This window comes from Leuresthes tenuis, unplaced genomic scaffold (genome assembly GCF_036924035.1).
Source record: "Leuresthes tenuis unplaced genomic scaffold, fLeuTen1.0.hap1 SCAF_17, whole genome shotgun sequence".
NCBI classification, from domain to species: domain Eukaryota; kingdom Metazoa; phylum Chordata; class Actinopteri; order Atheriniformes; family Atherinopsidae; genus Leuresthes; species Leuresthes tenuis.
In genome coordinates this window covers 9,062,691-9,080,037 of record NW_027325371.1, presented here as the reverse complement: position 1 = coordinate 9,080,037, position 17,347 = coordinate 9,062,691, and the positions used below count along the sequence as shown (strand labels likewise).

Sequence of the window (17,347 nt, the reverse complement as noted above, 5' to 3'; positions counted from 1 at the left end):
AAGTTCCATGGCCTAATTAAGTCAAATTAAACTTTTCTGCCACACTAAGCAAAGGTAAAGGGACATCATTTTAGGATCTGTTTAGCACAGAAGTGTAATGATAATGGTCCTGTGTTAGGATCAGTGAAATATTTTACAGGTTGAGGGAGGAAAAGATTTAATTAAATTCTAGGCCACATCATCTGTAGACAAAGACCTAATAAAAATCCACAGTGGACTACCTCAAGAGGCTCAAGTTTAAAGGTTTAAACATAATTGAAAATGGACTGTACTTGTACTGTGCTTTTCTAGTATAGCTGACCACTCAAAGTGCTTTCACACTACATGCCACATCACTCACACAGCACATAGTCCATATAGGCTACACAGTGCTTTCTTCTAACAGTTACACACATACATACACTGATGGGTGCATCGGTAAGCAATGTGGGGTTCTGTTTCTTGCCCAAGGACACTTTGACATTTGGTCCAGAGAAGCCAGGAGTCAAACCACCAACTCTCTGATTGGTAGGCGACTCCCCTTCTTCCTGAGCTACAAACGCTCCTAAAGCAGAGTAAACAAAATGACCCAGGAATCTCACCAAACTAAAATCGTTTTATAGGATTTATTCATGAAGATCTCCCAAATCTCTCTTAAATTAATCTTGCTTTAACCCCCAACCCCCCTTTTTTCTTTAGATATTGTTATTCTGGAAAAGGTACTATCAAAGAATGTAACATGTAGCCTTGAGCCTTTTTTTTAGATCAGTTCACCTTTTACACGCTTTGCTATCCACAGTAAAGTCAATTTCATGAAAGGGTGCCAAGAATATTGTATGCCATTTGTGCAGAGTTTTTCCAACAGATTATATGTTAACATCCCAACCCTCTTTTTATGCACACCAGGAGTTGTGCTGTCAATTTGAGCACATCTGCAGTCTTTAGCTGCAGACTGTAGATGGCACTCTTACTGTAGCTGTGCTACTACAGTTGCTTTATTGTTTGTTCATTTTGCAGTGATCCTTCGACAGTGAGGACAGGCGTCACCAGGATTACTTTAAAAGAAACTGATGTGTGGATCATTGTGTTTACTGACTGTCAACACAGATCTGGAAAGCTTTTGTCAGGGATATGATGAGAAATCTTGTTGAATAACCTGGATTACCACAGTATCTGAGAGTATTAGTGGAGAGCACTCTTGCTCTTTCTCTGAAGCTAATTTATTTGACTCTCTTGTATCAGAAAAATTAAGGTGTAAATTGTGGAATAAAGGAATAAATTGTGATTAATAGTTCCCAGCTGAGAATTTGTGTATTGCATTACTTTAACCTGATTGATAGTAGTTTAACAATAGGCCTACATTAGAAAGATGTTTTAACAATTGAACATCTCCTCTCAGGAGGTTAACTAAAAACTTCTGTAAATTTGACTGTTTTTTTTCTGATGAATTAATTGTCATGATTTGAAATCTTTATTGAAGCAGACATGAAGGAATCCATTCTAGTATTTATATATGCTTTCAATATGTTGCTTACAGCAGCATTGCATGTGTTTTCATGCTGTTACTTCGCATCTCATCTTGTTACCTGTGGTTACTTTTTGACACTCTTGACTAAATCTCTGTGAAACATGCTGACCTGTCTGTAGACATGTTTCATATTTGCCTTTTCCTCTGAGTCACTGTGGCATATATTTGTAATCTCAATCCCTGGGTCGACAACGTGAATGTAAATGAAATGCCTACAGTTAGATACAGCAAGAAGTTACACATAAGACATGACGGAACAGTAAACACAATGTGGTAAAACATGGAGTTTTGCTTTTATACTGCTTTATACGTACCAATTAAATGTACTTTGTCATGCAAAAGTTTGAAATATTTTTCTTTGTAAGCATGCTTAAGTACTTGGTGTTAGGTGGTTACCTCTCATGGTCACTGACTGCTTTACACAGGCTTAAACTCTCACATCAGAATGTGTAACAACTACACTGGTCCACAATAAAGGCTCAAAATTCACTACTAATTCTAGGCTACAAAATAGTTAAATACCAGGCTGTGATTCAAAGAATCTCAATGTTTTACATTATGTGAAATCATCACACCTGCTCAAAATTTTTCAAGGTTCTGAAAACTATTCATGAACACATTTTATTTTGTAAACTGCAACATGTTTATGTACTCCACTATTATTTAATATTCAGGGATGTTTATGAGATGTTTACACCACAGACTGTCATGCAAGAGAGCCAAGTTTGACTCCCATCATGCTTTGTTAGAAGTGTACATCAGGTTGCCTTTACAAGACATGTATGGATATTACAATAGATGTGTTGCATATACATATTGTATATTTTACAGACAGCCCACAGTTTGTCTATATAGATCTCTGTCTATCTAATTAAATCTTACCACGACTCACTTTATTTTATTTTAATTTTGTAAAAGTGGAGGACAGCTTTAGCTGCAAACTGAACACCAGATGAGGCATTATCATACCCTGATGAAATCCGCCAAAATAAATTGCTGTGCAGTTTCCAGAGCAACCAAAAATCCTACATCGACCCTGTCAAGGTTATCCGTGACGTAGGCAGCAAAAGATTTTCTACAATTACTTCTAACCCTCTGACAATGCTAATTTGTGCACCTTTATCACAGATGGCATTTGCAGTCAGGATGCAGAACACCTACTCTTACCACACTTTCCATGTTCAGTCACTTATGTGTAAGACGTGTGTGGCATTATTAGCTCTCTTAAGTCAGCAGTAGAATGTTTCAACTTCTTTCATAATGAGGATGATGTTAGCACGGATCTTCTTGTGTTATCTGCAGTCTGCTGTATGGAAGGCAAAAAAAGCTGTAATCACAAATAATTATGTCAGTTCATGAATCATCTACTCTCAGATTTTTATCCTTTATTATCCTTTGTAATAAAACAATTCTGAAGTCAAATTAGTCTCTTACTCTGCAGAAATCTTTGAGGGAATGTTTTTTGTGTTTCAACTGTAGGTCTCTGCAGAACAACTGATGCTCAGTGAGACACAACTTACTTTTTCACAGGAGAACGGAAATTGACATTTACATTCGCTTGCAGCCGGAGGTAACTAATGGTGGTAATTTTAAGCTATTAATCTTAAAAATAGTATGAGGAAAACTGCCTGTATTTTAGGGTAGTAAACAATAAAACTTCTGTTTCAGTTTACACAAACATACTTTATGGATTGCTTTGTACATTTATGTTTTACTGATAGTTTAAGGTTCATGCATTAAAAAATAACACAGGTAATCTATATAAACAGTTAATTATCATCCAATATCAATGATTTATTTAACACGTGCACATTTTCTATGCACATGTGCTGTCTTAAAATAGTTTCTTGGTTCAATTGGTGCTTGTTAATGGTGCATCTTTTTATATATAGTAGATCAACAGACTTTTGTACTATTCCTTTCTCTGGTCTTCCATTAAGCTACATTAAGCAAAGGCACCTACTCCATGATAGAAGTCCTCATTGTCTTGGCACACTTCACACTTCTAATGCAGTTCATTTATGAACCTGTCAGAACTCTTTGGTCATTCATCTCATGTCTGTACCCAGACCTTTTGTATGTACTTCATGTGTGCTTATTGTCTGTTTTTCTACAGATCATCACGAGTTATTGATTCATTTTCTCTTTGTTTACTCATTAATATCTCTTCTAAAGCCTCTGGCTCTGTTCTGACCTCCCAGAGAAGCATGCCATCCATTGCCATAAGTTCCATAAGAGTCCCACACTGAAAAGAACAGCACTTTAGATTGATGCATTGACTAAACTCCCTGTTAAACTAAGGGTTTTGTACATAGATGCATACAGTGGCCAATCTTCTGTGTGAAGGCGCTGTGAAAATTTCTACTGCAAAACTATTCCTACATTTATAGCTCTGGTAAAATACAATGGAATTTACCACTTAATCTAGCCAGGAATCTATCTGAAATTATGTTGCAGGGTTAAAGATTAATTGTGATGTTATGCATAAAAAAATTATTCCTCTGAGTAAGCAATCGCAACCTATTAGAGTATCTATATGTATGTATTAATTAAGCTTCTAATATAATCTTCATTGAAATTCAATACAATTTGTTTTTCAATTGAAACAATCCCTTTACACTTTAAAATGGCTTAAACACATCCACTCACTTTCCCTTGTAATATTCACAGAAAAATTTATAAAATAAAAACATTTAAAAATTAGCCAAGCCAGATATCTCCCTCTTCAGATGCAGGAAAAAAACAGTCTGCAGCTTCACTGAAGGAGACATATCGGTCTACACCGCATGACTGGGTCCCTTTTTTCAAACATCAGAGAAAAACCCACTGCTAGATTTGTAAGACAAGGGCTTATTCTGCTCTTGTTATGTTTTGTTGCATAGAAACATCGCCACATGAACATGTTACCAAAAAACCTGAGCTCACATAGAATGGGACACCACTAATAAGGTATTATGTGGTGGCAACACATAACATGTTAAGATGACGTAAGGGTACCATGGAAACGATCCCAGTATTAACTCAAAAACCAAAATGTCCACTTTAGGTGAAAAGAAACAAATGCAAGATCATTACCCAGTCAACTCTAACATACAGCGATACTGATATCTTCCCTATTTTGAAGTTTTTATTTTTTTAACTGTTGATTTTGTTTTCAGCCACCGTGTTTGGTCAGATAGAGGGGAAACATACATTCAGTAGTTTATCAGATAGCTAATATTATATTTGATAGATAGACAGACAGACAGATAGATAGAATCTGTTTTATGTTTGCATATACACCATTATTTCACAGTAATAACATTTCAGCTTTTGTGCTCTGTGCTGCCAAGCAAAGACAATAAACAGTTAATTAACCTCTAAAAGAGCAGAGCAAGAAGATAAAAAATTTTCATTTGTAAATATCTCATTTGTATGTCTGAGACAGACCATTGGAAGCATCTTTTCACCTCTTTCACCTCAACAAAACTATTTCAAATGCACAAGCTAATGCATATTAGTGAGAAATAATTAATTGCACCACCATTTACTAAGTCCACACTTGTGATCAGCTTAAATTGAATAAAATCTCCAAAACAATCTCATTGCAGAAATGATTTATTTGGTCATGTAAGCATGGAGTACATTTTGTATAACATTCGGATCTAAATAATTACATGTATTTGAAATTTGCAGTGCCACAATTGAAAACACTACATGGTGAAACAAACAATGGGATACTGAATTACCACAGGTGCAGTGAGCAAAACACACGAGAAAAATTGTGCAAAGGAAAGCATCCCATTAGGAAATTAATTTTCAAGATGCAAACTGTATCTCGCACAAACCTAAGAGCTTAAGTGGAAACATCCTGAACAGAACACGAGAGGCTTTTTACAGCTCTGAGGTAGGACACAACCTTACAGAAAAACAAAGATAAACTGAGGATGTGCTTTGCAAAAGTATGCAAATGGTTGTTGATCTTTTCACAGCTTTTAAGTTTAAATATACAAGTAGATAACTCTTAAATATATAAGTGCACTCATTGATAAACATATAAGTTCTAATGCATAATATTTTACAATAAAGAGAAACATGCCAGGAAAGCAATTGTTGACATTTGTGAGGAAAGCAAGAAAATATTTGCACTTTTCTTTTAAGATCTAAAAAGTCATCCATCAAGAACTCCTCATTTAAGATTGATTGGGTTTTTGTTTACTCATCATGCGCCTCCCTACATTTGATCCTTACACTTGGCACAACTGAGTGCATTCAGGACCAAAATTAGAAATTTCTAATGCAGGTATAAAACTAAGTTGCTACTATGTAACCATTTTGCACAAACTGATGAGTGTTATATCACTTACACAGTTAATCTATTCATACAAATAATATCTCGACACATCAGAACAGCATCTGCATGCAAGATACAAAGCAAGCACTCTGCTCCACAAAAACTACAACCTTCACAACTGACGAGCAGGTTCAAAACTGGTCATAAGGTTAAATCAGACTCTGAAGGTTACAGCTGCAGCTGAGCTCATGTAGACAAAAGATCAGGAGAGGGGTTGAAGTTCCTGGACATCAAAGCTACACTTGAACACGGCATAGAAAATGCTGTGGTGTGGAGTTGACCGGTGTGTGGATGATTGTCATGCACAGATTAGACAAGGAGGAGAAGCACCACTTTACAGTTCCCCTTGATTTTTGTGCATGAGCTTAGTCTTCATCAGAGCTTGCTAGAAGTCAAACAGAACAACAAATCATGCATGTGGTTTTCCCTCCAAAGCCGCCGACCTATCAGCATCTTTGGAACCGGCTGAAAAAAGAAAGGTTCAAAATATACAGTAAGACTGCTCCTGTGCAGCTTCTGAAATGTTGGCATTATGGGAATTCTCAAACACTACACTGCCTATATTATACTGTAAATACAAGCCAAGATTAAGGCAAATAGTGGAGAGAGAAAACAATAAGAAATTTCTGTAATTTCAGACAAATCTTTCTATATTTTTGCAAGTGTAAACTGGGACATGGCAATTGAACAAAAATGTTCTGATAGAATTTTCTGTCACATGCTCCTTAATACTTTATGCCTCCTTGTATTCCTCCTTGTTGTCCTTCCTGTTCGCCACCATACAAATAAATATGATGAGAACTTTACATGTTTTTCATATAGTTACTGGAAAATCTTTCATATAAGGCAATCTGCACTGAACATTTCAGCAAAGCTGGATCCTTTGTCAAGTTGACCGCTGAAAGGGCAAATTCAACGACACTGTGGCCTCTCTCGGCTCTACCCGCCTCGGCCGGTTAATCATTTCACATTCATTTTGTCGCATGTTCTCCTCATTCATGTGTGATACCTCCGTGGAGCCTGCCTCAAACCCAGGCCCAGTGTTGGCTACATGAACCACATGAACCTTATTTCTCCCATTTTTAATGAGGATGCAGCTGAACACCTTCTTGAAGCCCTTGCGAAAGTGTTTGGACACCAGAGCGTACACGATGGGGTTGACGCAAGAGTTGGCATAGGCCATGCAGTGAGAGAGGAGTCTGAAGGCGTATGTGGTCTGATTGAAAGGGAAATCTCCATACAGATAGCACAAAATAACCACATGGTATGGCAGCCAGCATATGCAGAAGAGCACAGTGACGATGATGATCATTTTGGTGACTTTGCGTTTGGCCCTCTTGGATTCTGACATGCCGTCCAGAGGGTCAACGGCTGTCCAGAGGTACTTGATGGTTCGAGTGTAGGAGAGGCTCACGATCAGCACAGGGATAACGTAGCCGAACAGGAAGGTGCATGTGTCCAGCACCTTTCGGTTCTGCTCCTCCCAGCCAGGGATACACACAGTGCTGTTGTCATAATGAATCAGGTCATAATAGCTGAGATATGGACCTGCAAAGACCAGGGAAAGACCCCAGATAACCACCATGGCGACCACAGCATTACATGGTGTTCTTAACTCTCTGGACCGTAACGGGTAACGAATGGCCAGATATCTACAAAGAGAAAAAAAATACACACATATATGGTGAGCTATAATTCACAGCGTATGAATTATTCAAACATTTATTATAATAAGCAAACTCTAAAACGTCTGAGGCCCAAATGCTGGGCACAGCCATGTAAATGCCCAAAAAAAGAGGATGATTAAACAAGGAAAAGAGATGGAAAAGCATGGGCAATCAGTCAGAGGAGCAAATTTATAGACAAGGGGCAGGACAAAGACAGAAACCAAAAAACTGAGTGTTTATCATAAAATCAAGGAGTAAACTATGCAGGCAAAGGTGAGGCAAAGGGTGGAAACCGAAAAACAAGTCGAGCAACAGCCAAAGCTGGAAAACTAGACTCTAAGGAGCCTCTACAGTTTAGCTAAGAAGAACTGGGACTTGGCAGTAATATGTAGACTGAGTAATGACTGATCACATGTAGGGGTGGAGAGCAGGAACACTGGAGTAATCAAACACAAAACAGGTGAAAAGCAAATACAAACAGCAAAACAAACAGAAATTAGAAAGAATAATACTAATTCAAGTAATAAACCATGAGGTGAATGGAAAGCACACAATGCTGATGTGTTTTCTCTTCCTTTGTTTTCTGAACATTTCAAAACCAGTACCACAAAACACTAAAAATAAAACACCCTGAGGCAGAATAATGGTTCCTGTGAGTGTCATAGATATTCCTGTGGGAAATATTGAAAAGAACATTATATAATCAGTTGGATGTAGTAATGTGGAGTTTGCAATGGGGCTGATTTAAATGATTTTATAAATTGATCATTCAAACTAAGGTAACAAATTAAATGTCATAAGCTCAGTAGTCATAATGTGTAAAATAACCAGGAACTAAAGTTAGACATTTGAGAGGAAAGAATGTGTTCTTTGTTCCTAATTTGATGCTTTTTAATAGCTCAGTGGGCAAATGTATTTTGGATTACTGACATGTTAATAGCATTGCACGTAAAAGTGTTCAACTGGCAGACTCTATAAATAACTGTCTACACTGAAAAAAAAATCATTATTCTCCATTTTTTTGCAATCAATCAAGATTTCCAAAATTAAAGCAATTTTCCAAAAACCTCAGCACTTAATTCCAAAGATTTACCATGAAAAGCAGTTTTTAGTGACATCACCAATACTCTCATCACATGTGCGAGGGTATGGGAGCATTAAAGCTTTACTAAGAATGCTTCCACCTACACTGAAGGCTGTATGTGGAATGATTGCAATAAACAAAACAGCCGTTTGTGGTTCTCCTGAGTAAAAACATACAAATGGAACTGTGTCACACTGAGTGCAATATCTACCAAGAGAGTTTTTAGTCTTTTTAATACAAACTGATGTCTAATGCTTTGATGTTTTGTATGGTGGGATGTGGTGGTCTTCAGGGACAAAACAAAGCAGCAGCATATGAGTCACAAGAATAAAACCAAAACGCAGGAAAATGTCAGTCAATGCAACATGCAAAAAGCATGACACAGTTTTAGAGAACACCACAACAAAACCAAGAAAACAACATTCCACAAGACACAGAAAATAACACAGAAACAAAAAAATGTTCAAACAACATAACAAACAGAAGAGCAGAGTTCAGATACTGAAACGTACAGGAAGCATAAAAACAGAAGAAAACACGAGGAAATAAAAATAGGACATGTAATATTTGAAAAAATATATATAACATGAAAAAGCAAATTTCAAAAATAAAAATACAAACTTGAAAAAAACACTACATTTGGGTGATAAAAAGGAAAGTAAAGTTTTGTGAAATGTATTAATTTCTATTTATTTTGTGTCAAAGGAATATACTGTATATTTTCTATTCTGTTATTTTATTACGTTATTCTTACATATGATATTATATTATCGTGATAGTTTGGTTTGTTAATCTTTGAATACACATTATTTACCATATTTATCATATTGATTGATTGCCTTTGTGTTCTCTGATGGGTGTTTGAGGTATTTCAGCTTCTTTTGCCCAAGGAGGGATTCTTGGTAGGACAGCAAATTCGTGTCCTTGCTTTTCACATTTACAGAATACTTCAACCAGCTCTCCAGAAAAAGAGAGAACAGCCTTTCTGCTCTTTGAAATCTCACTGAAATAGGAACAGAGGCACTTATGTTTGACATGAAAGGCATAAAGCACACACTTTGAACCTACTCGTGTGGAGCTTCAGCGGTTTGGACATCTTCAGTTGCCCAGACGTCCCTCTCTAGTCCCAAGTGGAAAATGTAACGGATATTAAGTAAAAACAAAGTTTGATCATTTCGACAAGATGGTTTGGATTTTTGGACTTTGAATTATGTATTGCTGAATCAAATCAGTTAAATGGAGAAAGAGCAGGCTGATAAATATCTATTGAATCGAACACTAATTTACCTGACTTAAACCAGCTGTTCCTGCTGTACTGTTACTTTAAAAAGTACAGAGACAATCATTTGAAGCCAGGCATTCTTGTAACCTTTTAAAAGTGGTCCTGAGCAATAATTCACCAAGCTCTCTGAAGTTCTTTCAAAGTTTTTCTTTGGACATTTGGTTGCTTTTTCTCTCGTTTTAAGTCCAGTCCTTATACCTTTTTTCATGAAACTTCACACTGACCTATGAATCATTCAAGCATAAAAAAGGCATCAAACTTGAGGGATGAACCAGTGTTGTGTATGCACCTGACTACTATTATTGTTCCTTACAATTCTGAATTGTTCCTTACAATTCGTAAAGAAGGGAAACAGGGGGAAAAGGCTGAGGTACACCAAATGACACACGAACTGGACTGAAAATCAGTGGCAACGGGTCTTATGGGGCGATAATGCCTTTCAAGAGCCCAGACCTCTGAAGCAGTGTGGGATCATCTTGACAGACAACAGAACAAAAGGCAGCCACGATACAAAGAAGAGCCTCTTGAAATGTCCTTCAAGAAGCCTGGAGAACTATTCCTGAAGACTACCTAAAGAAATTTGAAAAAAACTTGTCTAAGAGGGTTCAGGCTGTGTTTAAGAATAAAAGTTGTCATACCAATTTTTTACTTTCAAGCTTGTTAGATCTGTACACGCTTGTACTTGTATTTCCATTTATGTTTGCAAATGTTTCAATAAATCACTGTCTAATTCCCCATTTTTCCTGACAATGAGAAATGAGGGGTTGGCTCGCGAGGCTCATGACATTTGCACAGTAGTCCTATTGTTAATGTACTGTACAATGAATACATCTTATATAATCTTGTGCTTTTTTTTGCACTGGATATTCTATCACATATGCAACAGATCTCAAATATTCAATATGAAAAAATAATCAAGATATTAAACATAAAATCACACATCTGCCTGTGTGCAGCGCATCCTACCAACAAACACTTTGCTTGAAAAAGGTTGGTGAGAATGTGTTTACTGCTCTGTTTTCAGCACAGCGTTTTCAGCAGGATTCCTGGTTTAAATTATGACTGTGAAGTGTGGTTGTGTGTGTGCACGTTTAAGAAAACATCATACAGACACTGAGGGAGACGGAAGATATTCATTTTGAACCTCCTGACTCAGATGTTCCTGCTCTTTTCCAGACAGAGGAGGAAGCAACGATTGAATCTCTAAGGGGTAAGCACAGCCAGTGTGAGCAGAGTGTCTGCTGCAAAGGGCGACTGCTCACTGACTGTCCATATTGACTGTGATGATTATGTTGCTAAACAATGATAATGATGGCTTTGAGCTTGCTCTGTGAGGGATATAATTTTCAGTCAGACATTCTGCATGATTACCTCAGAAGATATTCAATTACAGCTTCAGTAGCTTTGTGAGGTCTTACCATGGATGGATAAAACATTTGATATGAGTTAGGGCTTCTTATTGTGAAACTCTACAGAGAAGTAAATAAAACATAAACCAGATTAATTAAAGCTTCCTTTTTTTTCCTTTTTTTTAGCTTCAAATTGGAGCTGAAAGCTGGAGGATCCAGAGAAAACCAACATGGGCACAAGGAGAACATAAAAACTCCACACAGTCACGTCTCAGTGAAGATTTGAACCAGGAACTTTCTTGCTGTCAGGTGAATGACAAAGTATAACCATAAAAAGACTCTAACTTAGAGTTGTTTCTTAGATACAGCCCTAGATATATATGTCCATTCTCAGCTGTTTGAACAACTTCTAACATTTTAATGACACTGACATAACAGTGAGCATGGATCTTTGGCTCTAAAGCAAAACTTGGAAACTCTAAGAAGAAGGTGGACCTCCCCTCCCTCTCTGCTGTGTTTCAGCTCTGCAGCTCTTCAGCTCTGAACCCCTTCCCACAGAAGGCTGTCATCCATGCACAGGCTAGTCACCATGGCAACAGCAGAAATGATTAATAACTAATTAGACTCCTGGCTCTATTTGTTTCTGCTCAGACTTGATACAGTTTTGCAAAGTGAATTCAAAGCACTGTGATTATCTGTGTCATGTATTTTTGTCAGAACATGATGAAAATTTGACCAAAAACATTTTTTTCAATTCACGTCACCAAGTTTTTCTTAAAAAAAAGTTTCATAACAATATTGTAGTTTCTATGAATTAACTTTGTTCTATGTAGCAATAATCCAGCTTCTTGTAGTATTGAAAAAGCCACGAAGACTTCATGATTTTAATTGCTGAGCAGCATCAATTCCTGAGACATGAAACAATTACTAACATTCTCTGCACCACTTTTAATTCAATATCATGATGACACAGAACAACAGGCAATCTGAGGAACTATCTGGATTACATCTGCAAGAAAGTTTTGACTATGAAACACTCCAGTGTCTCAATTCCTTTGTATTAGAATGATTCAGACTACAGTCTAAGGACAAAAAGAAAAGAGGTCATAACTAAAGCTATTGAAGGAATGAATTATGCATTTTGAGGGAACATTTGGTAATGTAAGCAGATTATGTACTAATTCTGGAGAATTAATCATTTGATTTCGAGGTTAGGAATTGTTGAACTGTAAATAAAAAACTAGCTGATTAAACAATGAAAGTTTAGTGTTTGAATTAGTCATTTGAGTGTAGGATTTCTTGTTTGAGACAAGACATTTCAGCAACAAAGAAAAAAAGAATGAATGTGTTAACAACATTAATGTGTTACAATGAAGATACAATGAATTTCAGTAATCGACAATTCTAATGATCTGTTTAAAGAGTTAAAAAGGGGAAAATGCGATCTGATTCCAACTACTAAAATGGGAAGGCTTGGTGTTATTCCCTGCTTTTTATGGCTATACAAACTTAAACAAAACAAGTGACTTGACAACAGATTGTGTGATTTTGTTTTATAGTAAGCAGTTCATTGCTTATTTACAAAAACAACCAGCAGATGAATTAATGAAGAGAATAACTGTTAATAGCAGAGCTAGAGGCAAGCTTTTGCAGAAACAAAGGAAATTAGCCCCTAATATGATATGTGGAAATGATGTGTTTTTAGAAAAATACAGTAGTGAGTTATTTTGTACAATATTTTATTTCTGGAATTGAAAATTGCCAACCTGTCAACAGACACAGCAGCCAGTGTGAAGCTGCTGGCATACATGGTGAGGTTGATGACCAAGTGGACCACTTTGCACATGAAGGAGCCAAACACCCATCCCTCCAGGGAGTAGATTGTAGCTTGGAAAGGAACACAGATGATGATGAAGAAGAAATCCGCCACACTCAGGTTGAGTATGAACAGATTGGTTGTGTTGTATCCAACTTGTCCGCTCCGCAGCAGCACGGCGAGCACCAGGCTGTTGCCAATGGTGCCGAGCAGGAAGATAAGGGAAAAGATCACTGACACGATCACACTGGTGGGGTTCAGCTGGTAGCTTTCAGATACATTCGCTTGCCCTCCTGGCCTGCTGAAATCCTCAAAATCTGACATTTTGCAAGTCTAGGATAAGAAAACAAAGAAGACATACCTGTCAGGCAACGTCTGATCAACATCTTGGAGCTTTTGATTATTTCAGAGTGACCTCTCTGGATGGCTGAAATCACAACTGAAAAGCCATCCGAGCTCTTGTAGTGATGGCCAGTGTTGACATGATAACAAAACAGCTCTTTAGAGGGGTGGTTTGAAATCAGCTACATTTGAAATAGCATTAAAAAGCTGACAACAGCCATGCACCAGAAGATTATTCTCTCCCCGTAATTCCCAGTCAAGTCCTGCCACACTTTTCAAAACAATAATGAAGGATCTTTTTAAATTGCTGCTTACATTTTTACAGTCATGTAATGGGAACCTTTTGAGAGTTTCTTGCAGAAACCAAATTATTCGAGACCTTCCTCCTTTCCAAAATGTGACTGCGTTGTAAGAGCAGCTGCTTGTGAAGGGAAAAAAATGGTGCTCATGCTGTTGTAAAAATAATGTATTTTAGACCAAATTAGGATCTAATCTTACCCATCTAGTTTTGATTTGTAACCTTAACCAGGCAACATTCCTGCCTAAATCCAATCAAGAATGATAATGCTTTGTGTTGTGTTTACCAGCAACATAGCGTGCATGATGGCAGTAGTCAAAGTAAAAAAAAAAGAAAAGAAAAAAAGAACCTAACATGGACATTTTCTACTTCTAAACAAGTAGTGTTATCACTTAACTGACAAAAGTGTTTTAGTGTTTTTGTGTTATTTATGGAACGCATGTTGGTCTTGGTCTTACATCACACAATGACCCATGGTTGAATGTTCCGAGCTTAGCTCAAATATCAACCTGAAGGTTTCTAGGTAAGTGGACCAATAAGCCACTCAATGCCTCACTCTGCTGTAATTGAATGGATTTTGCCTTTAACCCACTGCTGCCTGAGTGCGGTCCTCTGGTTAAATTCACTCAGCAGAAGCTCATCTCTGTCTGAGATACTATGCTTCAAGCCAAGATTACAGCAGACATGATCAATCATGATGAGTAGCGCTGACTTGTGTCTGTCAATTTCTTACCTGAAATAATAATAATTTTTGAGACTCTGACATATAGCATTTTGAAAACTGATGTCTCCAGTGACATCAGTGTGCAGCATGGCCTTATGTTTTTAACAGACAAGTGGCGCAAAATTGATAGAAAAGTGGTGCTCATGACGGTGAGTCAGGGAAATACACGCACTTACATGAGGCAGCGTGTCTCCAAACATTTTATTTAGACCCATCAAACTGTCAGAGGGTTCAATTTTGGATGAAATTATTGAAGTGTTTGGAAAACAGATGGGCATGTTAACTATGTGGGCTTGGTTATTTACCTTGCTGTGATTTGAAAGCAGTATGTGGCTGCTATTTCCGAAGAACCGTTTGGCAGATATGGACACTAGAGGAAGTGGTGGGTGTCACTGAACCAAAAGGTTACATAAACAGGCAACAATAAGTATGAGTGATAGGGTTAGAAGTTTAGAAGTTGCTAATGTTAGTGCTCTCTCACTGGTGTGTTATCCTTAGGGGCCAACACAAAGAAGCTCTGGAGTTGGTAGAGATGGACAGCTGGAAGAAAATGTATTGTGTTTGTCTCAAGTGGGTTTGAATCAGCTCTTTATTTAAATGTTCTGAGAGAATGATAGAATCATTATTTTTCCAGTGAGAAGACTTCAAAGGAACACTTGTAAGATAATAGCGTGCCGTTGGTGCCAAAGTGGCTTGTAGCCTGTACTGAAAACAATCAATGTTAAGTCACCCTCAAATGGTGCACATCATTCAGAAACTGTCATTCTATGTCAAAGCCGTTTTGTGTGCAAAAAGCTAAAACTGAGCTGCATGAGAAAACAAATATTTTTTTCCCCAAGCTGTTATCATCTTTATTAACACCACATAATTTGTGTTGTGCTTGTAATTTTCAATCATTAAAGCAATTAGTGAAAGGAAGCAACCCACACATTTGACACCAATGCATATCAGACTAAAGCTGCAGCCATTACTGGCTACAGAAGAGAAGAAACAAAAATGCCTTTTCATGGAATCACCCTAAAGCAAAAAAAAACCCAGCTTAATCTAAATAGAACTAGAAGATGCATAAGCGAAGGCTGCTCATCATCCATATTCAGAGACTTGTATTTCACTTGACAGACATGCCACATGATTGTTTTCTTAATATCTGTAGAAAATGTGATGTAAAATTGACTAAACTGGAAGAAAAGTGCCACACTGAGAGCTCAGACTGCAGCTGCTTCTGAACTGACAGAATGGCTTTCCTTTTTTCAGTCTCCCTAAAATCTGAGTAAATTATTTAGTCTAACCAAAATCACAGGGAACAAAAACTGGAAATGTGGATAATAGATACTGACATTATTTTAAGACAGCTTCAATATTTAATGGTTCTATTGGTAAACTCTCAGCAAATATATTAGAACTGATAACTGAACACACCAAACTTTAACATCCTTTGAGTATCAATCTGTACTGCAAGCTCATAAGCATAACCAGAATCATGAGAATATAATGATCACAGTGGACGGCAGATAACAGTCACTTAAAGTGGAGAAAGTAGAGGCCTTTTGTAGATTTATATAGAGGCAAGAGAGGCAAGAACATCTGCTGGCTGTTGCTGTGGAGGAATTTATTCACAGCTCTGTGACCAATCCAGACTTTAATGGTCTCTGTCATGTTGTGGCTGATTCCTCTTCCTTTCCACTTGGAAGACAGTCTGGACTGATATTAAATTTCAAACTGCAGTGAGATATCAAGGGTAAGACTCACACTCAGCACAGAAGATGTTAAAGTCTCACTGGAATCAGAGGGAGCAGGGATAGATGAACGGGAGCTTTATGATCCCCTATGACTGAGCGTGCAGCAGTTAGGCTGAGCTCGGTGTGATACGCTGGTATCAAACGGAATTTTGGAAAGGAAACAATAAGTAATGAAAACAGCAGCATCAGAGGAAGGAGGAGGATAACGGAGGTGTAGCACTGCTTAAACCACACTCTGTGGCAACATATTTTGAAAGAAATCAGCGTGAGCTCGAAATATCAAGCACAGATAAAACAGCAAATCTCAGCGCCTCACTTCCTCCTCAGTAAGCAGCAGAGATTGAGTAAGGCTCATGATATTTAGTCTTCATTTGCACTGTGATAGCCAAACTTTGGATATCAGCCTAAAATAAAATATTTCTGTGATAATGTGAGTCAAATGTAAATGCTGAGTGTCATAATTTAGAAATGTAAATGATGTATCTTATAGATACATGCATTTTCATTCTGTATGAACAGCAATATTAGCATGCAGATCAGGCAGATGCAGTATGATAAACCTACCGGACTGATGATGGGTGAACAATATCCAAAGCTTCCGCACCCCTCTTAGATTAGGAACGGCTCTCCCAGCAGACCCTCTTTGTTAAGGTGCTCATTCTCTTTTCTCTGAAGCCTCTGCTCTCCTTGCTTACATCGATGTCTGTCTGTGTTGCTGGTATCTTACTCTTTCTCTGCCTGTCCACCCCCACCACTCTCCCCCCGTGAGGACTCCTCCTCCACATTCACTTTAATGTTCACACTTCACTGCAGAAGAGGATGGTAGAGCAGAGGTATGGAGGGAGTTTGCGGTATCTGCTGGTCTATTCTCAATCCCTGCGTAATCGGGAGGTTATCTGAGGAACAGCTGCTGAGCATCTGCACACAAATCAAATGTCTTCAGCTGAAGTCTGGTCATTGCCTATGTATTCATCTTTAATATTGTTTGGGCAGTGAGAGAAACTACCCTCTGTCAGAAGGAGCAATCAGTTCAGCTGATTCAGTTAATTCACAAGGGACATGGGAAAATAATATGTTTCATGCTTGTACACACTACTGGAGTTTTAATTAGTAGCTGATGCTGTTTCAGAATACAAGAGATCATTGACTGTATGTCCTAAAAGTGATTTTTTTAACAACTGCTCCCCATTTCAACCAAATAGTTTC

At 37.7% G+C, this 17,347-nt stretch overlaps 1 protein-coding gene across 1 annotated transcript; it reads right to left on the bottom strand.

Moving 5' to 3' along the window:
- Positions 1-5,117: 5,117 nt before the first annotated feature.
- On the bottom strand, positions 5,118-16,911 carry galr2b (galanin receptor 2b). The gene is made up of 3 exons (XM_072369132.1): positions 16,706-16,911; positions 12,989-13,371; positions 5,118-7,492 (listed from the first exon to the last, which is right to left on the bottom strand). Exons 2-3 carry the CDS (start codon positions 13,360-13,362, stop codon positions 6,727-6,729), a joined length of 1,140 nt encoding a protein of 379 aa, XP_072225233.1. The 5' UTR covers positions 13,363-13,371; positions 16,706-16,911; the 3' UTR covers positions 5,118-6,726.
- Positions 16,912-17,347: the final 436 nt, after the last annotated feature.